The sequence below is a fragment of the Macadamia integrifolia genome, unplaced genomic scaffold (genome assembly GCF_013358625.1).
Source record: "Macadamia integrifolia cultivar HAES 741 unplaced genomic scaffold, SCU_Mint_v3 scaffold429, whole genome shotgun sequence".
NCBI lineage: Eukaryota > Viridiplantae > Streptophyta > Magnoliopsida > Proteales > Proteaceae > Macadamia > Macadamia integrifolia.
Genome location: NW_024870326.1, coordinates 248,723 through 273,049, shown reverse-complemented (window position 1 = coordinate 273,049; position 24,327 = coordinate 248,723). Strand labels below are relative to the sequence as shown.

Sequence of the window (24,327 nt, the reverse complement as noted above, 5' to 3'; positions counted from 1 at the left end):
CACCCCAACTCCCACTTATCAGAATGCGTGCGCTCTTTGTGCCAGTCCTGCACATTATGTGGGTGATTGCCCTCAAGCTATGCAATTCCCTGAATATGTTCAAGAACGTGCACAAGCTGCCCAGAATTTCTCTAAACCAGGCAATGACCCATATTCCTAGACCTATAACCCTGGTTGGAGGAATCACCCCAATTTTGGATGGAAACAACCCAATAGTTTCCAAAATCCACCATATAGGCAGAATTTTTCCAATCAGCAGGCTGCCTATACAGATGTGCAGCAACCACCTCCCCCACCACCTATAAGTTCATCATTAGAGGAAAAGGTGATGCGTGCCTTGGATGAGTTGGACCAGAATACACAACTCTTACACTCCCATACTCAATCCCTCACTAAGTTGGAAACTCAGTTGGGTCACTGATGCCATCAGTAGGCGAGAGGAAGGTCAACTACTAAGTCAAGCGGTAGGAAATCCTAAGAGTCAGCCTAGCAATCAAGTTTTCCATGAACAAGCCCAGGCAGTTATGACCCTAAGGAATGGCCGAGTATCAGCAACACTTGAACAGAATTCCCCAGTCTTGAAGCTCCACACACTTCCAAGGATGCTGAGATTGAATAAGTTGGGGGAGGCAATAACCTTAATGTCTATATCCCTAAAGCCCCTTTCTCCTTTTGTTTAGAATCTCTTCCTTTTTCTGCATTTGGCAAGAAGGGTTCAAGAATGGAAGAGATGATGGAATTATTCAAACAAGTCCATATCAACCTTCCTCTTCTAGATGCCATAAAGCAAGTTCCAGCTTATGCTATGTTCTTAAAAGACTTATGCACTCAAAAGCGTAAGCTGAAGACCTACATTCCAAAAACTATCCATCTTACTGAGCAGGTGAGTGTTGTCCTGCCCAATAAACTTCCCCCCCCCCTAAGCTTAAGGATCCAGGAGCACCTCTGATATCTTGCACCATTGGGAACCTTCCCATTGAACGTGCACTCCTTGATCTAGGGGCGAGTGTGAATATTTTGCCTAGCTGAATTTGTGATCAATTTGGGTTTCAAGAATTGAAGCCTACAAAGGTTATTCTCCAACTTGCTAACCGTTCAATTAAAGTCCCTAGAGGCTTTATTGAGGATGTATTAGTTAAGGTTGATGAGCTTTATTTTCCTGTGGATTTTCTTGTTCTTGACATGGAAGCACCTACTAATGGAAAACCACAGTCGATAATCTTAGGGTGTCCATTCTTGGCCACTGCCAATGCATGCATCAATTGTAGATCAGGTGCAATGGACATTTCCTTTGGTAATAAGAAGCTCCGATCTTCAATGCTTCTTTAGGGCCCCAACGTGAGGACGAGTGTTTCTCCATTGATGTGATAAATGAGGTGGTAGCACAATACACCCCAGTGATATTAGTAGATGACCCAGTGCAGCAGTGTTTGACCTTCTTCGAAGGAGATGATTTTGATGTTGATTCTTACACTGCTGAGGTTAGTGCTCTATTAGATGCTCCTACTTTTTCCGATCGTCCTCCTTGGACTATCAAGTTTGAGCCACTTCCTCCTTTGCCTGAGAAGCCAGCATTGAGTTCTATTGAGTCTCCACCAGTGTTAGAGCTTAAACCATTGCCAGATTCATTGAAATATGCTTTCTTAGGATAAAATGAGACACTCCCTATCATCATTGCTTCCAATTTGACATCTGATCAAGAAAGCAAACTACTGGATGTTCTCATAGTACATAAGGCTGCCATTGGATGGTCCGTGGTTGAGTTGAAAGGTATTAGCCCATCAATTTGTATGCATTGTATTTATTGTGATGATGGAGCTAAACCTTTCTAGGATGCGCAAAGGAGATTGAATCCTAACATTCGCAAAGTTGTCAAGAAAGAGGTGGTGAAATGGTTAGATGCATGCATTATTTATCCCATCTCTGATAGCAAGTGGGTGAATCCCACTCAAGTTGTGCTTAAGAAGTCGGGCATTACTGTCGTTGAGAACGACCAGGGTGACAAGGTCCCTACTCACACAACCACAGGTAGGCAGGTATGCATTGATTATCAGAGATTGAATTCCGTCACCCTTAAGGATCACATTCCTTTGTCGTTCATTGATCAGATCTTAGAGAAATTAGCAATCCAAAGCCATTTCTGTTTCTTAGATGGCTATTCAGGTTATAATCAGGTCGTTATGTGTCCTAAAGACCAAGAGAAAACCACTTTCACATGCCCTTATGGTACATTTGCTTTTCGACGGATGCCCTTTGGGTTATGTAATACACCCACCACCTTTCAGGGGTGCATAATGTATCTTTTCTGACATGGTGGGAGATTTTCTTGAGGTTTTCATGGATGATTTCTCTATGTTTGGGTCTTCCTTTGATGATTGTCTCTTAAAATTGACCAAAGTTTTAGAACGTTGTATAAAGACAAATCTGATTTTGAGTTAGGAGAAGAGTCATTTCATGGTTCAAGACGGCATCATTCTAGGTCACATTGTGTCCAAACGTGGGATAGATGTTGATAAGGCCAAGGTTGAGTTGATTTCCAAACTCCCACCTCCCACTTCTGTTCGGCAAGTCCGTTCATTTTTAGGCCATACAGGCTTTTATAGGTAGTTCATTAAGGACTTCAGTACTATATCTAGACCCTTGTGCAATTTGCTTGCCAAGGATGCACATTTTGTCTTTGATGATGGCTGCTTTCGAGCCTTCCATACCATTAGAGCTTTATTATCTACAGCACCCATAATCCAGCCCCCAGATTGGTCGCTACCATTTGATATTATGTGTGATGCATCTGACTATGCTGTTAGAACTGTGTTAGGACAGAGAGTTGCCAAGAAACTTATCGTCATATATTATGCTAGTAAGACATTTTCAGAAGCTCAATTGAATTATACTACGACTGAGAAAGAATTGCTAGCAGTTGTGTTTGCTCTCGAGAAATTCTGATCTTATCTCCTTGGATCTAAAGTTGCGGTGTATACTGATCATGCTACTCTTAGGCATTTACTTACCAAGAAAGTCACCAAACCTAGGTTGATTAGATAAATTCTTCTGTTATAAGAATTTGATTTAGAAATTCGGGGCAAGAAAGGTTCCGAGAATATGATAGCAGATCATCTGTCTAGGATCTTAGTTGAGTCACCCTCCACCACTAAGTTGGCTAAAGATCATTTCCTGATGAGCAATATTTGCGATTTCTCATATGCCTTCTCCTTGGTTTGCACATATGTGAACTACCTGGCTGTTGGGAAGCTTCCCGATGGTTAGAGTAAGTAGGAGAAAGATTCTTCTCACAGCTGAAGTTCTATTATTGGGAGGATCCGGAATTATTTAGGTATTGTCTTGACCAAATTATCTGTCGTTGTGTCCCAGAGAGTGAGTTTCATAGTATCCTTACCTTTTGTCACTCTTACATGTGGAGGGCATTTTAGTGGCAAGAAAACTGTTGCCAAGGTTTTACAGAGTGGTTTCTTTTGGCCTACTATATTTAGATATGCCTATGAGTTTTGTCGCAATTGTGTCCAGTGTCAGAAAGTCGGAAATATGTCACGTAGAGACATGATGCCCCTTAACCGTTTTCTGGTTGTTGGGATCTTTGATGTATGGGGCATAGATTTTATGGGACCATTCCCCCCCATCTTTCGGCTTTGAGTACATTCTGGTTGCAATAGATTACGAGTCCAAATGGATTGAAGCAGTGGCTATGAGAACCAATGACCACAAGGTGGTAGTTAAGTTTGTACAGAGTCACATTTTCAATCGCTTTGGATTTTCACGTGCCATCATTAGTGATGGTGGCTCCCATTTTAAGCACTTGAATTTTGGGGCTCTACTGCAGAAGTATTCTATTACTCATAAGATTGCCACACCTTATCATCCGCAGACCAGTGGTCAAGTAGAGGTGTCCAATAGGGAGATCAAGAGCATTCTTGAGAAAACAGTTAGGTCTGATAGGAAAGATTGGTCTGTGAGACTAGATGATGCATTGTGAGCCTATTGTACTGCTTATAAGACTCCTATTGGCATGTACCCCTTACCGATAGGTATTTGGGAAAGCTTGTCACTTACCTGTTGAGTTGGAACACCGTGCTTTGTGGGACATTAAAACATTTAATTTTAATATGGTCAAAGCTAGTTCCAACCGTTGTCTTCAACTCTTGGAGTTGGAAGAAATGCGAAATGATGCGTATGAGAGCGCACATATTTATAAGGCTACGGCAAAGGCTTTTCATGATAAACATATTGTCCAGAAGTCTTTTGAAGTTTAACCATAAAGTTTGGCTTTTCAATTCCAAGCTACGCCTCTTTCCTCGCAAACTTCGCTCTTGATGGAATGGCCCATTTGTGGTCACAAAAGTGTCACCCCATGGTGCTATTACAATTCAAGATCCTAAGATAGAGCACACTCTTCAGGTTAATGGGCAGAGCCTTAAACCTTATGTGGATGGTATTACTAATGGCCAGGTCGTTGAGTCTATTGATTTGATTGATCCGGTTTATGATTCCTTTTGAGTCCATTGTTTGTTTGGTTGAAAACGGTAAACTTAGTGCTTGTGGGAGGTAACCCACCATTTTACTTTATATTTTTGTTTAGTTGTGTTTTTCAAGTTTAGTAGTGGGGCGTAGCCATGTTGGTGCAGATGATAGCAGTAGCACTTTACTCCATCAGGTTGTATTACTCCTTCCCTTTGTTTTGCTTTGCTTTATTATATGTTATTCTTTCACCTGCCATTGGGGACAATGTCATTTAAGTTGGGGAGTGAGGGAGAATTTTTTTGAATGAACAATTTGAACTTGAACTCTGGTATTGATTACACATTTTTGCTGAATTTTTCTACTCTAGAGCTCTTAAGATCTTTGTCAAGAGTTATAGCATGTGATTTTTAAGTGTGTTGATGTATTTAACAGTTAGTTAAACTTAGAACATTATTACTCTTCCATGTTAGTTAACTTTTTACTTTGAATCTGAAATTGCCATTTTAGTGAATGTTTATGATGATCCTTATGTAACTATGCAAGCCTTATGTATTGAAAATGTTTAAATCATGCATTGACTTCCTCACTTGTAACCGGGTTTCTTTGCCATAAGCATTGAAATATGTGTCAAACAGGTGGAATGTCTATATATATATATATATATAAAAAGACTTCCTTCTGAGTAACCGGGCCTCTATGCACAAACATAGAGTTTCGTGTAAAAAGGTTGAACAGTTTGAGCAAAATTTGAAAACTTTGATCTAGTCTTGGCTTGTAGCCTATGTGGGTTGAGTAAGTCCGAGGGGTGTTCTACACCTAGTTCCTTAAAGCCATCTAGCTTGAGAGCAATTGACCGAAAGCTCACTACATAGCCCATTTAGAAAGCTTAATAGGTCAAGACATTGCACGGATCAGAGTAATTTTGAAAAAATAAAATAAAATAAAATCATAGTTGCATGACAAAAGTGATGGCTTGTATAGCACTTGGACTTCATAACTTAGCTACGATGGTTGATTTTGAATGTAAAGAGTAAAAGTTGGCTAGAGTGGACGAGTATATTGTTCTTTGTTTAACTTTGTGTTTAATTGTTGGCATATTTAGAATCCTTGCTATTGATTCGTTGATGATGCTCTTACTTGTTTACGAGTGGTTGCATTCAGCTAATGGCATGATAAGCAGAGTAGTTTTTATTGTCTTTCACTCGAGGATGAGCAAAAATGCACGTTGGGGAGTGTGATCGGGTTGTAATTAGTAATGAAATTATTATTTAATTGTCAATTTTAATTAAGTTTTCATTATTAATTTGATCACATATTGTGATAATCTTTGATTGCAGGGTTTTCAAGAGATGTGCACAGGTTTGATGCTAAATGAATGGAGATGGTTCATTCTAGAAACAAGGGCAAATGATCAAGGGTAGATTTGGAATTTCTAAGAGATGGGAATAAAGAAAAAAAAATTTGAGGACAGAGAAACCCCACGGTTTTCCCTCTCCTTCTTTCACACGTTCTCTTCTCCCTCTCCTACTTTCTCTCTCTCTCCTTCTACTTTATCTCAACCTTTTCTCTCATTGTCCTAACCATCTCCTAAAAACCCTCCTCTAGTAGATCTCTCTTTATCTTGTCGCTCGAATCTCACGCATCTTTCTCTCCTATATTCTTTCTTCTCATCCACGTTCTCTCCTTATTCTTACTCTTATCTCCCATCTCCTAGGATCTCTCCCCCATCCCCCGTTTCTCTCTATCTCTTTTGTCCTAAGTTACCCGATCTCTATCTCACTCTTCCCTAATCTCATACCATCACTACCCTACCCACGGTTCTCCATCTCCCACCTAACCTCTCCCTCCTACAATTTCTTTATTTTCTCTCCCATCTTACAGGCACATCCCCTTCTCTCTCTTCCTATTTTTTCTCCCATGCCCACGATTACCTATTTCTCCCTAGAATTTCTCTCCCACTTGACTAGCTCTCTCTCTTTCCTAATCCATCTCATGCACCCTTATCTCTCCCTCACGTTTCTCTCCTAATTGAATTGGGTCTCTCTACCATCACACGGACCACCCTCTTTCTCCATATATCTCTCTCCATCCTTCTCTTGGGAGACACACTTCACACCCATTCTATAGGATTTAGGGCTGCCCATATCACTCCTCACACACAAGATAGCTTGCTAGTTTTTCTTACTTGGTTCTCATAGTTCTCTTTTCTTCTTGGATCACACCTTCTCTGGGACGGATTTTCTTGGACAGCATTCCACAGAGGACACCACCATTGCATCGAGGTTCATCACCACCATCATCATTGCTGCCCTTCATTCATTAGTACCATAAGCGTCTAAGTCCCCCTTCTATCTTTAGGTTTAGATGAAATTTTGAGTTAATGTTATTTAATTTCTGGTTCAAAATCATACTTGATTGTGTTTGATGTTAAAGACCCCTTCCCGTTGTGAATGATTTTAATAGTTAAATTAGTTTAGAATATTCGTCTCTTTGATTCAATTATTCCATTCAAACAATGGTATTTAATGCTGATCTGTGGCATGCACTAACGATACCATTTAACCAATCAAACTAAGCGTGCTAAACGAAAGCAATAGACGATAATGCTTGACAGGATAGGTTATGCTTAGGGTATCCAAAGATTATATTTTTGTGGTTGCATTGGAACTTGTAGTTTCAGTGAGCCGAAGTATGAACCAGAAATTGGTAATAATACCAAAACATATTCGAGACCTGAGGATAGTTTCTTCTCATTAATTCTTGTTCTTGTTAATTGGCTTACTTAGTTTTAATTTCAATTCTGAATTTTATAAATTTGTTTTCAAAACAACATTCACCTCAATCTTAGTAGATTTAGCCTTCTAGTTCTCTGTGGGTTCGATCCCTTTCTTACCACTGTCTCATAGTTTAGTTAGGGTTTATTTTGATTCGTTCACGACAATGATCAATATTGCCACTCTACACGGCATTCGCAAGTCCTATGAAATTAGGTTGCCTTTGATTCCCGAGCGTGCCAACTTTATGAACTTTCGCGAGGCTTGCTTCTATGTGGAATCCTTCAAGGCTGGCCTTCGCCTCCCGCTTCATGATTTGTTCATTGAGATATTTCAACATTACGAGATAGTCCTTGCTCAGGTTATGCCGAACTCTTATCGCGTTATTTTGGCATTTATTATATTTTTTGATCAACTTCGTCGGGAGATTTCCCTTGAACTTTTCATGAATTGCTTCGCCTTATTTGCTCACCCAACTAATGATAGCTAGTTTAGCTTTTGGTATCGTAGGGATGTCCGGATTGTAGGCAAGACTCCTCCTCGATAAAAATTTGGAAGAAATTCTTCTTTCCCAAACCCGGGGGTGAGGAGACGTTTCCTTTCTGCACGGTGCATCCAAGGACGAGTCCCTTGCGATGGCCAAATCGAGCCTCCACCTGCCCATTGAGGCAAAGGAACTCATGAACAAAAGGCTTTTGTACACTCTGGGACTTGGCCGCGGTGCATCATATAGCTGGTTTTTTAGAAGTCTGGTTTTGTGTTTATTTGGTACTAACCCTTTTTCTACTTGGAAGTGGTTGTTGATTCCGCCGTGTACAAAGAAAGGATCGGCTAGAAAAAGCCTGAGAAGGCACTGACGTGAAAAAATGAAGCTTCATAGAGTGCCTCAAAGAGGAAGGCCTCTGATGTCGTTGTTGGCAATAAAGGGAACAAGACTCGTGGCTCCTCTTCCATCCTTCCGTTGTTCAGGCTTTGGCTGCAGTCCAAGGTGTCGAGCCTATGGAGGTTAAGGACTTGAGCAATCGGCCTAAAGGTTCAGCTGCTTGGACTCACATCAACATTCCTCTGACTCCTCGTGGAGAGGTCCCATTCGTGCCCCTATAGGCTTAAGACCAAGGATACGTAATGCAGGAGTAGATTACAAGAAACTATCCCAACAATTTATAGCCCCAAACAATACAAATAGGATCAGGACACAAAGAAATAAGACCATCAAATAAACCCCCAATGATACAATACCCATATAGGAGCAAAACCAGCCCAAAACACAACTCGGTAGAAGAGAGAAAGACCTGCTATAGAGCTGGAGAGAGAGAGGTGCGGCCAGATCTGTAGGAGTCCGATTGAGCTGCACTCTTGGGCGTAGATAGTCCCTAGGGAGGGTACAAAAACCCCTAAAGTTGAAAGGATTCTGAAGGCTGGTTGTGAAGTTACAAGCTTTCTTGATTTTCTGACCTAAGAGAAATAATCGCAAGCTTCAGGAGAGAGAATCAAATCTGGTTTGTAACTTGGACAGATATGAACTTCTGAATACTCACAATAGTCGTATACTTCAACACCAGTAACTTTAGGATAAAATAGAAAGCTTTAAACAAGAAAAAACAAAGGGAAAAGTGGGGGAGGAGTGGCTGCCTCGGCCCGGGCTTCTCACCCACAGCTATCCCGGTTGTTCTAAGTAATTGACTGTAATTATTCTTTATTCAAAAATGAAATTATGAGTACATAAGCTCCTCTATTTATAGAGGGCAGAATAGCAATCAAACTACTACTAGGAGCTAGTTTCCCAATAGGATTAGACACTCCTACTTCAACTAGGAGCTAGTTTCCCAATAAGACTAGACACTCCTACTGTAATTAGGAATTCGAAATTGGACTAGGAATTCAAAATTGGACTAGGAATAATAAACCTATGTGGAAAACAAATAGAGTCCTAAGACAATTTGGACTCGACATACCACTTACTCAACTCGATGGGCCCAATGGCCCATTAATTAACAACTACTAATTATTCCCCTAGCCGATGGGCCCAATTGGCCCTTATTTGTACTTAGCCACTTAGGTGGACCAAGTAGGGGTTCGGCTGGCTTCTTGGCTGGACCCTAGCCACTCAGGTGGACTAAGGCTGGACCCTTCTTCCTCTCATATTTCCTTCCATAATGTGGATCTACATCAATACGATTGTCGGAGACCCAAGGGTTGCTAAGGCCTTTCTGGTCTAAGGTCATCTTCCCCGAGATAAGGCATTGGTTGGGGACTTGATGAACGGGGTCCTAGCCTCAAACACCTACTACTCTCTTACCGGGGTGAGTTGCACTTCACAATTCAAGTTTTCCTCTTCTTTTTTTTTTTCTTTCTTCAGCTATTCCTTGTCATGCATGCACAATTTTGATGCAGACCATGAACTATGTGACTAAGACCACTGCTCGGCTTGAGAAGGTTACAAAGGATCTTTCCCAGGACCACGATGCTTGAGCTGCTGCAAAAAAGGAGCATGCTATCGCTGAGAGCCGGATTTCTGAGCTCGAGTCTAATCTTAGAAAATCAAAGGAGAAGGTTGAGCAAAAGCTGGCGAGGAAGTTATCTGCAGCCGACAAGGCTAGGGTCGAGGCCATCGTCGTTGCCAAGGTTCAAGCTGTGCAAGAATATAAGGCTTCCAAGGCCTTTAATGATGATGTCGCGGATGCTGGCTCGGGTTCATTTGTGACGGGCGAAGTTGACGTCTGCAGCGCTATCCCAAGGTTGATTTTTTGACTTGCGATGTCCCCTTTTCTAAGTGATGATGACGAGGAGGGGGTGAAGGTTGGTGATTGACATCAAGTAGAGGTTGAGGACATTGAAATTGAAGGTCTCACCAACCGACCTCTGCCCCTGACTCCTGACCACGACGGAGTTGACGAGGAGAACACTAGAGCCCTTGGGGAGGAACTCGACGACGAAGTCCACAAGCATGACACCTAATAACCAAGGATCTTTTCTTGTCTTTTTGTCGTTATATCTTGTAACAGCCTTTAGGCCCTCCTTTTGTAAGAATTTTGGTGAATGTTTAATGCAGTTATTTTTTTTCTTCAGTCAAGTGTTGGATCTTTTCCCAAATCTTATTTACCTCAACCCCGGTCCTCTGTGCCGATGGCCTCTATGCCGAGTTGAACTCAATACCGAAAAGTTTCAAAGTATAGGTAGGTTTGGTGCCTTCCTTTTTAAGTGGCTTGTCTTTGATTGTAGGCTAAGCTACTGTATTGGAGCACAAGTCTTGATGGAATTTTACTCAAGTCTTAGCCCTAAAAATCCTATGCTCGATCGATGTTGCTCGGCCTTCAGTTAGTGAGTCGGGTTCTTGGGCTTTTGAGTGCATGACTTAATAGGCTTTTACTCGACCCATTTAACTCGGCCTTAAGTTAGAAGGTCGGGCACTTAGGCTTTTGAGCACGTGCCTTACTAGGATTTTACTCAGCCCATTAAGCTTGGTCTTAAGAGAAGGTCGGGCACTTGGGCTTTTGAGCGCATGCTTTAATAGGCTTTTACTCGGCCCTCTTTTGTCCGGTTGACTCTGCTTGGTCTTGACACCAAGTTAGGATCTGAATTGTCTTGACTTTCTTTCTTCCTTCATCATTGAGTATTAACAAAGAATAGTGTGCCGAAACAATCAAATTTTAAAATTTATTTTGAAAGTACCCATATCCAAAGTAACTGATGTAGATTAGATTAAGTACGAGTTGGAATAGAAGGAACAAAAGCTAGGTAGAGTAAACTGAAGTAAAGTACTAAGTATTACTAGAAAGCTAGGTGAAGTAAACTGAAGCAAAGTACTACTGGCAGTATTTCCTTAAATTCTACGAGTTCCATGCCAGCTCTATCTTCCTACCCCTCAGAGTTTCTAGATGATATGACCCTGGTCGTATTATCTTGGTAACTCGATAAGGCCCCTTCCAGTTGGGTGCTAGCTTGCCTTGGTTCCTCAGATCAGAGACTTCGGTCCTCCTGAGGACTAGGTCTCCTTCTTTGAACAACCTCTTGATGTAGTTAAGTCACTTAATGGGCTTATTTTATTGTAAATAAGCCTTGGATTGGATTATGCATGTGTTGGGCCTTTGATCCCATGAGTTTTCTTTGTAATGGGCCTAAAATATGGGTAGAGAGTAGAAAAACAGGATTTAATTCATTAGTTTCGTTAGAGTCTTGTTTGAGTCTATTTCCTTTGTTATTTCAGTTTTAGTCAATTTAGGTTTCCCTATTAGTGAATGACTAGTTAGTTACCTACTCCACGTTAAAGTTCTAGTCTAGTCATATTTGGAGTCCAACTCCTATTATGTAAGGTCTAATCCTACTCGGAGTCTAACTCCTAGTTATGGTATGACTGCTAATCCAATTTCTATTTATAGAAGAGCTCTTGTACTCTTATTTCTCATATTTGAATAATGAATGAATGATTGCAGTCAATTGCGTAAACAGCCGGGATAGCTGCGGGGGAGATGTCCAGGCTGAGATAGCCAATCCCACCCACACTTATTTTGTTTCTTTTCGTTCTTATTCTTTGTTTTACTGCTGCTGCCATTACTTGCTGTTACTGTTTATCATTATTAAAAGATTCAAACCTGTTCAGCCCTTCCAAAACAGAATCGACCAGCATGCCTAGAGGAACTAGGAGAGAGATCGATCTCCTCTTCCTTCCCCAATTGGCCTCAGATCTGCAAGCCCTTTTCAGGGGGTGTTCACAGCCTTACAAGGATCACTTGATCCTCTCCTCATTGCTGCCCAAGCAGCCCTATCAAAGCTCTTGAAGATTTCTCTCAGTTTCTCTCACCTAGGTCTAAAAATCAAGTAAGTACATAACTCCACAACCAGCCGTCAAAAGACTATCAACTTTGGGGATTTTTGTACCCTCCCTGGGCCCTACAATCGACCAAGTTTGCAGCTCAATTGGAGCCCCATAGACCCGGCCGCACCTCTCTCTCTCCAGCCTTATCGCAGGTCCTCTCTCCTATCGGGTTGGGTTTTGGGCTGATTTTGCTCCTGCATTGCTATTGTATCCTTGGGGGTTTATTTGATGGTCTTATTTCCTTGTTTCCCGGTCCTATTTCTGGTTATTATCAAGTTAGTTGTTGTGTCCTATTTGTTCCGTTTGGGGTTATAAACTGCTGGGGTAGTTTGCTTGTAACCTACTTCTGCATTACCTCTCCTTGACCCTTGCATTGTAGTACTTGGCAGCTTTCTGTTGGTAAGTCACGAGGTGCACTTTTGCACTCTCCCTAACCTCATCCAGTAGGTCGTGATTGGATCGAAGTCCCTCATCATTACTTTTCTTATCATATTGCTGCACTCTGTGAGAGGTCAATCCGACTTCTATTGGTATGGCCGCTTATGTTCCATATGCTAGCCTGAAGGGTGTTTCTCCTATAGCAATCATACAAGTTATCCTATACGCCCATAGGATGCTCAGCAGCTCCTCAGCCCATAGTCCCTTATCTTCTTCTAACTTCTTGATTCCATCGATTAGGGTTCTATTGGTGACATCAGTCTATCCATTCGAAGCCGGGTATCCCACCGATGTCTTCCAGTGCTCTATCTCGAACCAATCACAAAAGCTTTTGAACTGGTTGTTGTCAAACTGTTTCTCATTATTTGTTATTAGGATTTTAGGGATACCGTACCTATAAATGACCAAGTGGCGAAAGAATTCTTTGGTTTTTTTCTCTGTAAATTGCCAACGGTTTGACCTTGACCCATTTAGTAAAATAGTCCACAACTACGATGACAAATTTCCCCTGTTGAATTGCTAGCGGGAAGGGTCCTAGGATATCCATCCCCCATATTGCAAATGGCAGCAGATTGCTGAGGTTTGAGATTTGGGTTGTAGGCTGGTGTGCCACATGAGCGAAGTATTGACATGTTTGACATCCTACGAAGCCCATGGCCTCTTGTTGCATTGCCAATAAAATCCACTACCCCCCTAAGTGTTGGCAGCAGATTCCTTCGTGTACATCTCGGAAAGCCAGCTTTGCCTCGAAGGGCCTCAAACATTTCAATATGGCATTATATACCCTCTCCTATAAAGTATCTCATCTATGAGAGTAAAACGTGCCAACCTATTTTTGACTTTCCTGGCTTCTTATTGCTCGGATAGTATGCCCCTACCAGGTAGTCGATAATCGGGTCCATCCAGCATGGTTCGGTGTCAATCTGTATTATTTCTTTAGTTTCTGCTATGCTGGGTCACTGGAGGAGAGTGTTCGCCTGAGCTGTGCAAAATCAGAAGCAGCTAGGTTAGAGAGGGCATCAGGGCTGGCGTTTTCAAATCAAGGGATCTGGAGTACTTCAAAGTCCTTGAAGTTTGCTTGCTCCCTTACCTTCTTAAGGTATTCGGACATCCTTGGCTCTTTCGCTTCGTACTCACCATTAACCTGCCTTATGACGAGTTGGGAGTCATTGTAGACTATTATGCTTCTCACGACAAGGGCTCTAGCTAGCCTCATTCCTGCTAGGAGCGCTTTATGTTCTGCTTCATTGTTTGATGCCGAGAAGTCAAACCTTAGGGTGTACTTGAGGTGGAAACCTTTTGGGCTAGCACCGTTTCCATCCAATTGGAGGAACCTTCAACATAGTTTTTCCTCTTCAAGCTTTTCCGCCTCTTTGTCGTCAGGAGTGGTGCACTCCACGAAAACTGCTAGAGCCTATGTCTTGATGGCGGTTTGGGGCTTATATCTGATGTCAAACTCCCCAAGCTCAATAGCCCAATTAAACAAACTTTTAGACTCATCAGGCCTTTGCAGAACCTTCTTCAGGGGTCGGTCTATTTGAACCTCGATAATTGTGCTTGGAAATAAGGTCTAAGCTTCCTTGTCAATATAACCAAGGCATATGCTATCTTCTCAATCTCTAGGTATCTGGTCTCGGCATCCAAGAGCACTCGACTAACATAGTGAACTGGCCTCTAGGTTTTCTATTCTTCTTTCACTAAGACCGCACTCACGGCAACTGGAGACACTGTAAGATAGAGTTACAGGTCGTCCCTGATTCAAGCTTTGCTAGTAGTGGGGGCAAAGGCCAGGTAGGCTTTAAGCTACTCAAATGCCCTTTCACACTCCTCAGTCCATCTGAATCGCTTGTTACCTTTCAAATGTCTTGAAGAAAGGTAGGCATTTGTCGGCTGATCTTGACATAAAAACGACTCAAAGCTATCACCCCACCTGTGAGTTCTTGAACTTCTTTAATTGTCCTCGGCGGGGTCATCTCCTGGATGGCTTTTATCTTAGCTGGGTTGGCTTCGATTCACCGCTTAGAGACTATGTACCCGAGGAATTTACTTGAGCTAACGCCGAATGCACACTTAGTGGGATTTAACTTCATCTTGTACTTCTTCAGGACCTCAAACGCTTCTTCTAGATCGGCTATATGATCCTCCACCTTCAGGCTCTTTACGAGCAAATCATTGATGTAAACCATGTTACGGCCGATCTGAACTTTGAAGAGCTGGTTCACCAGTTTTTGATAATGTCGCACACACATTTTTCAATCTGAACAGCATCACTTTGTCGCAATATTGACCTCTCTCAATGATAAACGTCGTTTTTGGGATGTCGGGCTCGTACATCTTTGTTTGGTTGTAGCTTGAGTACGCGTCTGTAAAGTTTAACATCCCATGTCCTGAGGTGGCATCGATCATAAGATCAATCCGAGGCAAAGGATAACTATCCTTCAAGCATGCTTTGTTTAGATCCGTGAAATCTATGCAAATTCTCCATTTTCCATTTGCTTCAAAGACCATCACTAAGATAGCAACCACTCGGGGTAATAGATGGGTCTGATGAATTTCGCCTCCAAAAGCTTGTCCACCTCCTCATCTATCTTTGTATGTCTCTTCTTCTATCGAACAAACTTCCTTAATGGATCAACACTTAGTTTGTGTTCGATGACTTCTCGAGCTATCCCTAGCATATCTTACACTAACCATGCGAAGACATCCAAGTTCGCCCTCAAGAAGTTTATCATCTCGTCACGCTGTGCGTCTTTAAAAATAGCTCCAATTTGGACCTACTTGCCACTATCTCCTTCAACGATGTCAACTAAGGCAAGTTCTTCTGCTGGTTCACCCCGCACCGGGTTGGAATCGTCTCGAAGATCCTTAATTGCGATAGACAAAGTTTCGCCTGATTTTCTCTTTCCCCGAAGGCTAGTGGGATAGCACTTTCGGGCATCTTCTTGATCTTCTCAAGACTCTCCGACTCCATTCTCCGTCAGAAACTTCATCTTAAAGACAACTGCTCCGAGGCTATTCAAACCAACTCTATCGAGGATACCATTGTATGCTGACGGGATGTCGACTGCCATGAATTCAAGCATGATTGTGGACACTTGGTCCCCAATCCCTACTATTAGTGCGATCTTGATCGATCCCTCGACTTTAACCAAGTTCCTCGAGAACCCCTGTAGGGGATAATCAACCCTCTTCAGATGTTTGGCCTTCAGCCTCATCTTCTTATAGGCATGAAGGAATAGGATATCAGCCAAGCTCCTATTATCTACCAGCATACGATGGATTCGGCAATTGGCGAATTGCACAATGATACTAAGGCATGGTCGTGAGGGACATTGACTCCTGCTAGATCTTCATCCGAGAAGGATATGACCTGCCCTATTTTCTTCTTCTTGTTCAACCACTCGGTTGCATTAACACTCCTGGCATAGGCTTGGCCTATTGGGATGATGCCGAGCTGTCTCTGGTGGCGAGTCCTCCATAGACTGTAGCAACTTCTCACAGAGGAGCCTGCGAGGTAGGGTTCTAATTATGGTTGTCTTGTCTTCCTCCATCCTACCTTCTGTTGTTCCAACCCCCACTTCTGTCAGGTTCCCTCTCTTCTCGCCAGCTTCGTTGGTCAGTCCTTTAGCCATCTCAGTTGGCTTGACGGTTCTGATCATCGTTGCCCTGTTTGCTTACAAATTGGCCGAGGTATCCTCTTTGAATGAGGCTCTCGATTTTTCCTTTGAGATGCTAACAATCATTAGTGTCGTTACCATGATCATTACGGAAATGACAAAATTTGTTTATGTGCCTCCTTTCAGGATGGCCACCGAGCTTGCCTGGCCATTTTATATAGTCTCGATCTTGTATTTGCATCAGGATTTGCGATCTCTTTTGGGAAAGAGGAGTATAGCTCTCAAATGTCTTTGGCGGGCTCTTGGGTCGATCAAAATTTCTGTCAGACTAACACTTCTTGCTTCGTCCCTTCTGAGGCGTTTTATCTTCGGCCCTCCTTTCGTTGACCTTTCCACCTGCTTCCTCATTGCCTTCCTCTGGCCTCCGCCACACAAATATATTTATCACAACAAGCTTTCAAGTCAACTAGATCTTTTGGTTTTCTTTTTACAAGGGGCAACTTGAGGTTCTTATCTTTGATTCTGCCTAAAAAGGCTACAAATTCCACGTTTGTGTTCAGGTCTCTTACTTGCAGCTTCTCTTTATTGAAACGCTTCATGTATGCTCGAAGGGAATCGCCTTCCCGTTGCTTTACGGCCATCATGTCTACCAGGGTCTTTGAAAGGACTTTACTGCTCGAGAAGCCCCTCACGAAGACCTGGCTTAGCTCTCGAAAGTTATGAATAGACTTCGGAGGAAGTCGATTATACCACGTTCTAGCCGCCTTCCTAAAGGTGAGGGGGAGTGCTCGACACATGATGTGCTCAGAAACTCGATGGAATTGCATCGTGATCTTGAATCCTTCCAAATGATCCACTGGGACAGTAGTGCCGTCATACGTGTCATATTTCAGCATTCCGAACACTGCAAGGAGAGGGTCTCTCATCACTTCGTCAGCTATGGCCGTATTATTGGTGAGCTCTGGCTCCACGGTTCTGTCCCAGTTCTACAAGACCTTTCTGAATTCTTCCAGAAGGTTTAGAATCATTTGTTTCAAAGACTCGTCGGTCTCTCCGTGACGGAGTTCTTTTTGTTGAGCCACTGGAGCCGTAGCCCTTACTCCTTCAACCAAATCTGGTTCCTTTCTTACATGATTCCGAGGGTTACAACCAAACCCGACTGAGCCAGAGCTGCTCTGAATGTCCATATGGTCTTGCGACGCATGAACACTTCGGCTCAGTGCCGCCTTGTCATGTGTTTGAGTGATGGCTCTAGAAACCTCACAAATAGTACCCTCCAACCGACAAAATTGTTGTTACAACTCATTGAATTGTGCTCTGGTAACGCACATTTAACCCCTAACCAGAGCTTGAGAGTCAGACTATGTTACTCTAATCGCAGTCGGGTCGGCTCCCTTGGTGGCTCTGGGATTGTCGGGTTCTGCGTCTTGGCTCTTAGCCCATCATGAGCTTGTTCCGTGGTGATAGGGTCCACGGCCAAGGGAGGCGGAAGTGCTGGAACCGGATTCATGTTAGGTGCGGGGGTGGTAGTCTTCTTCCTTTGGTGGGTTTTTTTCACCATATCAAGCCTATTGCTCGTCTCTTTTCCCCCAGATGGTGCTAGTCTGTTGCGTTAGAAAATTGGTTGATGGATATTCCCGTCCTGCACAGGTAGATTAAGTCAAGAGAGTTGCAGACTGTACTCCAGGAGGGGACTCTCTGGCATTCAATAGTAATGAATAGGGGTGAGGAGAGAGCAGCAGAGCACGAAAGAGTGAAGTATCCGTACTTAGGGATCTCCTCCTATTTATAGTATAGGGTTCCTTTAGATGGTTAGTCATTTTATCAGGTGATGCAAAGGTCGGGTGGTGGTTCTTCCTTGACCAATCTTCTTACTTGGGCGTGGGGACTCAGTCTTCCCTAAGCGGGTTACGCTCATTCTCACATTTCGGAGAGATTGGGGTTAAGGACGAGTGCGTCATGAGCAAGTGGTGGGGATTATGGGGCTCCACGATCTAGCGTGCTTTCCCTCCTTATGACAGTTGTCTTGGACAGTTTATATATTCCTTCATTCCACATGTTGGCCATCTAATTATATGATATTTTTGGGTATATCACCAAGATAGCTTGGTGCAATGCCAAGTTGGACTAGTGAGATGCTAGTGAAATTTAGGTGGGAAGCCTAGTTCATATGCTCCATCTTCTTCTATCTTATGTGTTCTTCTCTTTTCCACATCAATTCCTATCATTGATAGCAGTATTCTGCCATAAGGTTCAAATATTTCTTTCAGTTACTGTTTTGCACAACAATTGCTTTTATGTTTGCACTATTTTCTAATTCTTTCCATGCAGAGTCTAGGTCTTCACTCTGGTATAACCTCAAACAAGGCTGTTTGGACGGCTAAGATCCATGTAGCCAACCCCTTTTAGGTAGGATTTTCATGAGGTGTTTCTTTGGTTTAGTTTCCTTCTATTTTTCTTTCTTTTTGTTTTTATTTCACCCTCCCATGGATCAATGTAGCCAACCCCATTTAGTTGGGAAAAGGCTGAGTTGTTGTTGTTGTACTTTCTAATTCTGTTTTGGTAGTTTCTATTTTCTATATTCACTCTCCTTGTTGGTTCTCTAGTTGCTAAATCCATTACTCACTTTCTATTTTGGTTTCCTTTTCTATTCTACCTTCTAGTTGTTGCTATACTGATGTTTCTAAATCTTATTCTAATTTTCCAGCCCAGTTACTATTTTAGTAATCTCATAAGATGCTCCAATCCAACCATTGGTTCTGGTTCATACTCAAGGCTGAATACAAAGACTCAACCCCAAGAAAACAACTCCAACACAGTACTGGTGATGACACCCAACAGTAGTAATAATCAAGCCTGCCAGCTAGGCAGCAGGTGTAATACAGCAGTGATAGGTAACCTTTCAGTACTACAGCATTCAGGTGATGACTAATAGAAGTCCTAATAATGTAAGGTTGGTTCACACTAGCCAAATCAACTCCAATAACCCCAACAATAACAACTCCAACCCAAGTATCAGATCTGGTTTCAGATCTCAGAACCAAAGGAAGACTCACAGAGAAGGATTAGGGCCTAAATCGAGGCCACAAAGTAAAAGGGATTTAGGAACTCCACACCTGGTTGACTGTAGGTTTAGAATAGGTCAGAATAACCCACCAAGTATGACTTGCACATGGCTGAAAGCAGGCAGCAACACAGCAACCAGAAGCAAAGCCAGCAATCAGGGTTTGAGTGGCTGAATGGGAGAAATCCTGTAGCAGCAACACCAGGCCTCCAAAGGCCTTCCTCTCCTGGTCGAGTGGCTCTTTCTAGAACAAACCTCAAAAGGGCCTTTAAATCTGAACACAGGTTGGGGAGATCTGGCCAAGGTCAATCTTCCTACAACCCTGACAAGGCTGCAATTGATCTCCTCTTGGTCTGATTTTCAAAGCCGCACTGATGGTTGATCTTTTGGGCTTCAATTGGTCTTCTAATAAACTCAAATCACTCAATCATAACAGTAAGAAACAAAAAAAAAAAAAAAAAAAAAGAATCGATGGGGGTTTTAGAAGGGGGGAAGAGGAGTTAGGGAATGGGCATCTCACCCTCAAGGTTTAGGCATCTCACCTCCCGTTCATGTCTTCAAAGAATTGCCTGAGTTTTACTATAGACTTCAGCTTAACCTTCACACCAAGGTGGTCGTTCTAATGTTAAAAACTCGTGGTCGAGTATTTTTAAGTGATGGAGAATTGATGCAAATAAGTCACTTAATGGACTTATTTTATTGGAAATAAGCCTTGGATTGGGTTATATAGGTGTTGTGCCTTTGATCCGGTAAGTTTTATTTGTAATAAGCCACTTTAATGGGCCTAAAATATGGATAGAAAGTAGGAAAACGAGATTTACTTCATTAGTTTTGTTAGAGTTCTAGTCTTGATATGTTTTGGTTGTTTTGTTTGAGTCCAACTCCATGTAATTGTCTTTTAGGAATCAGATTATGAGTCAAATTATGTTTTTTAGTTGGTGGACAAATAGTTCAAGTCCTAAGCTAAGTAGGTTTCCTTATTTGAGCCTATTTTCTTTGTTATTTCAGTCAGTTTAGGTTTCTCAATTAGTTAATGATTAGGTTAGGCCTTTCCTTGTGAGTGTTTGAGTCTGTTTTGAGTCTTTATATAAGTTTTTAAGCGGCTACATTGAACACGAATTTATGAATGAGAAATTGCAGCTTTGTGCTCCCAAATTTTTTAGAGAGAATTTCTTTATCAGCTAAGATAGCGGTGAGTGAGAGGCCCAGGCTGAGATAGCCATCCCACCCACATCTATCCCATCTCAATCATCCTTCTTTCCTTTTATTCTTTCATCATCTTCTTCATCCAAAAACAAATAAGTATTGTTCTTCAAGTTTTCCTTGAATTTCTTCAAGCATCACACTTTTTTTTTTATTATTATTAAGCAATTCAGCCATCCAATCAAACTCGAATTTTGACCAAGAATTCAAGAACCCTAATTGGAGATTGATTCAAATTTGGGCCCTTTCTGTTGGCTTGATCTTGAGATATTTGCAAAATACCAATTCTGCTTCCCTTCTCAAGATCTGGAAAATGTTATTGTTCTATATGTTCAAACAGTTATTGTTTTGTTTCCGTTTTTTAATTCAAGTTAACTCTTGAAATCAGAGATTGTTTGTGCTTTATTACCCTAATTTCTGAACCCTAATTTTGGGTTGTAAATTACTACTTTTCCCCTCATGGTTATTTTTTTGTTTTTCCTCCATAGTTGTTGTCTTATTCACTCCTAGTCTTCCTTATTTGTATCTAAATTATCCTTTTGAGTATAGATCCTTGTCAACTGGCTACTATTTTGATTCTTTCAAAAATAGGACTACATTAACCTTTAACCCCAGGTTTCCTTGTCTAGAGACTCATATTGTTAGTCAAGAAATATTAGATCAGTTAGAAATCTATGAAAGAACGATATGCAGCAGATCTCACAGATTCAAAGTTTCAAACCCTAGGTTCTACAACATTGATTGTCACTCCAGTGCTGCTGGCAAGCTCAGCTGATTGAAAAAAAAAAAAAGGTGGGTGCTAAATTTGAATAATCATTAACCAGTGAATTAAAAAATTACCTTCACTTGCAGGAACAGAAGTTGTTGAAAGCTTTTCACTAATCTGAGATACTTTGGACATTCTAGAGACAGAGTCATTTTTACAAACATGAAGGATAGATTCTGCAGAAAACCAACCAAGTGGGTTTTCAGAAATCCAAACATTGTTAAAGGACGCATTAATGAATCACCACAACCAATGAAATCAAAGAATCAACAACAACAACAACAATTCAAAAATAAGAGACTGACCTGGACAGATTGAAGATTTCTCCCTTTCCAAGCTCAAAAGATCTTTACTGGTCGGCCCCATCGATATGACTCTAACGATGATGGATGGTAGAAACTCTCACTAACTCCACAAAAGCAAGCAAGCAGGACAGAGAGATACGCCAAAGTCAAACATCAGGCATCCAAATCTTCTACAGAGACTCAGAGGGTGTAAAATAATGATGGATATCAACTCAAGGAAGAAACAGAAGCATTATTGGCCGTCATAAGAAACTTGTCCTACAAGAGCAAATATATAAAAAAAAATTGCTTGGAGGAACAAGCCGTGTAAGGTGGACAGATAGTTTCTCCTGCAATACAATACCCATATATTATTAAGAAACTAATATGAGAATGGAAGTTAAAAATATTAAAAAAAGGCAGTAGAGTTACATGAGAAAATATGTTCATAGCCCAATGTTCTCATTTTTCTGAGTCATTAAAACAGAGAAAACTTTGTTCATTTCTTTCACAGCTTTGCTGTTCTTTTGCAAATGCATCATCAAACCCAGGTGGAAAATTACTTTTGAATAATTGAAAGGAGTTGGCGGGGGGGAGGGGGGGATGAACAGAATGTGTTGTATGCCTCAAATAAGGTTCAATGTGTTTGCTAATATGCTCGTAATGAATATTAAATGCTAAACAACCTTTGGTTACTCAATGTATCTAGTTTCTGATGCTTGTGTCATACATATTTTTTTCCTCCAGTTCTTTTCCCATTCAAGTTGTTCAAATTTATTTTTCTTGTTCCTCAACTCTTAAGTCCAGGCCTCTCGAACTCTTTACAATTTGGCAGCAAATCTATTTTTCTACTCTTCAATAACTTCTTCCTCTCTAAATATCAAACCCCCCCCCCCCCTCTTTCTCTAGGGAAAGAAAAAGGGGTGGCCTGTATATAGTGCAAGGTTCGAAGAGGTTGCTCTACCGAACTCAAAAAGGATTTGTTTTTTTTTTTCATAAGTGGGAACCATCCCTAGTGATCAGTTTGATAAGAAGCAGAAGAAAGGAATACCAAGAGAGTATACAGAGATAATAATCTCAGACCAAATTCAAACACCTGCCTTGTGGTCTCATCAAGTAGCCCAGTTAGAACCACAAGCATACTCATTAAAGGTGGGAAGACACTAGTTCAGAGAAGATATGCTCTTCCACATCAAAATCAAAACGCCCTCTCTGCTATCACGCTCACAAGTTGCTAGTTCAACAAGAAGGGGTCAATAAAATCAACCCCACAAAACTGAATTGATAAACAGAAATAAAACCCACACCCTTTCATCTGGACCATGAAAGAGACCCTATTGAGTGCAAAAAAAGACAACCAAGGCATCTATTTGGTGCCCAAAAAAAAAAAACAAAGCAAAGGTGATGATGAACACACATGTAATAGGCCATTTTCTAGTGTAAAAAAACTGAATAATGCAGAATCGATGAAGCTGTTGTTTACATGCTACAAACTGAAAGGAAAAAAAGATAATTAGATAAATACTAGTCGGAGTTGCTAGATGATGCGACGCTGAGATGAATTTCTGAAGAGTTGAGCTGCTGCAGTCTCTGCCTTGCTTCACCTTTTGTCAATGGAGGTGGAAGAACATGTACCCGTTTAAGGGTTGGTTTAAGCATTCCCGTTTGCCGGATTTGGAACGTCTCCAATTCTTGATCCACCAATATTCTTACCAATTCCTTACATCCTTGTGACACCTGTCCTATTTTAATCCTAGGGCTGCAAATAAAAGTTCCTTTTTCAAATCCTTATTTCCCCAAACCACCAAACTACTCTTTGATGCAAAGCAGGCAAGGTTTTCGGGGGGAAAAAAATCTTCTTTGAAACTGACATCTGTTTTTGAATGTTCTGAGGAGGAGCTAAGGCAAGAAGAAAGGAAGGAAGTAGAGTATATTACTGATCTGATCTGGGTTTTTTTTAAGTCTTTTTTTATCTTATTTGCAGTTTGGGTTCCATGATTTCTTTCTTCAGTGGCTATTCCCAGCAAGCTACTTCAGTGTGAAATCCTTCCTGGAACTGGAACTGTCATGTCGCAAAGTATCAGGTTTGGGGGTTGTTTTCATGTTTTAGAAGGAAACCACCTAACCATTAACAACTGCAACAACAAAAGCATCCTAATGCCTGGCCGTTGCAAGAAATTTTTGAGATACCCGACAATGATGAGCCACCGTCAGTAGAAACAAGGACCCCAACCCCACGGAAGAGTTATGCTTATATGTCCAAGGACCTAGAGAAGACCAACCATTTATAGCAAAGTCAGCTTTCTCTAATGGTTGGGATGGTGAAGATTAACCAGAAACAAATTATGCAAGAAATCTCCTTCCATCGAAACAGGATTTCATCAAAGAAAAAAAAAATCTCCGAAAAGATAAACAAATGCTCTTTTTCTCTGTTCCTCTTCTTGTCTTTCTTCTCTTCTTCCTTCTGTTTCAGATCTCAAACCATTGAGACAAGAATTTCGAAAAAACCGCTGCTTGTATCTTCAACCTCTGTCCCTTCTTCGTTCTTCTTCGTTCTTCTTCCTACCTCTCCGTTTTTTAAGTATTTCTTCAGCGAAACCTTTTTGGATGAGTATATCGGATTAGTATACCTATCGGCAACGATCGATACAGCCACTACCACTGATATCTATAATGGAAGCTTGAAGTGCTTCGTATTAACTTCTAAGGATTGGGTCCATCCAAAGCAAATATAAAAAGGAAAAAAGAATCTTACCTTCTGGGAAAAAATTCGTCTGCAATTCCGATCTCGTACAATTCTGTGAAATACCACCTTCAGGGGGTGACACGTGTATTGATACCAATTCAATGGTCCAGATCTGATTTAAATACATTTTTATTGATTTAATGTTT

At 41.5% G+C, this 24,327-nt stretch overlaps 1 protein-coding gene across 1 annotated transcript in view; it reads right to left on the bottom strand.

The window, feature by feature from the left end:
- The window catches only part of LOC122068577, a 31,805-nt gene extending 7,712 nt beyond the window's left edge, over positions 1-24,093 (bottom strand). The window contains exons 1-3 of the mRNA XM_042632435.1: positions 22,961-24,093; positions 21,457-21,785; positions 21,226-21,327 (exon numbers count right to left, since the gene is read on the bottom strand). Coding sequence (XP_042488369.1) covers positions 21,226-21,327; positions 21,457-21,517 — 163 coding nt within the window. The 5' untranslated portion in view covers positions 21,518-21,785; positions 22,961-24,093. The remainder of the gene's footprint in view (positions 1-21,225; positions 21,328-21,456; positions 21,786-22,960) is intronic.
- Between the last annotated feature and the right edge of the window lie 234 nt (positions 24,094-24,327).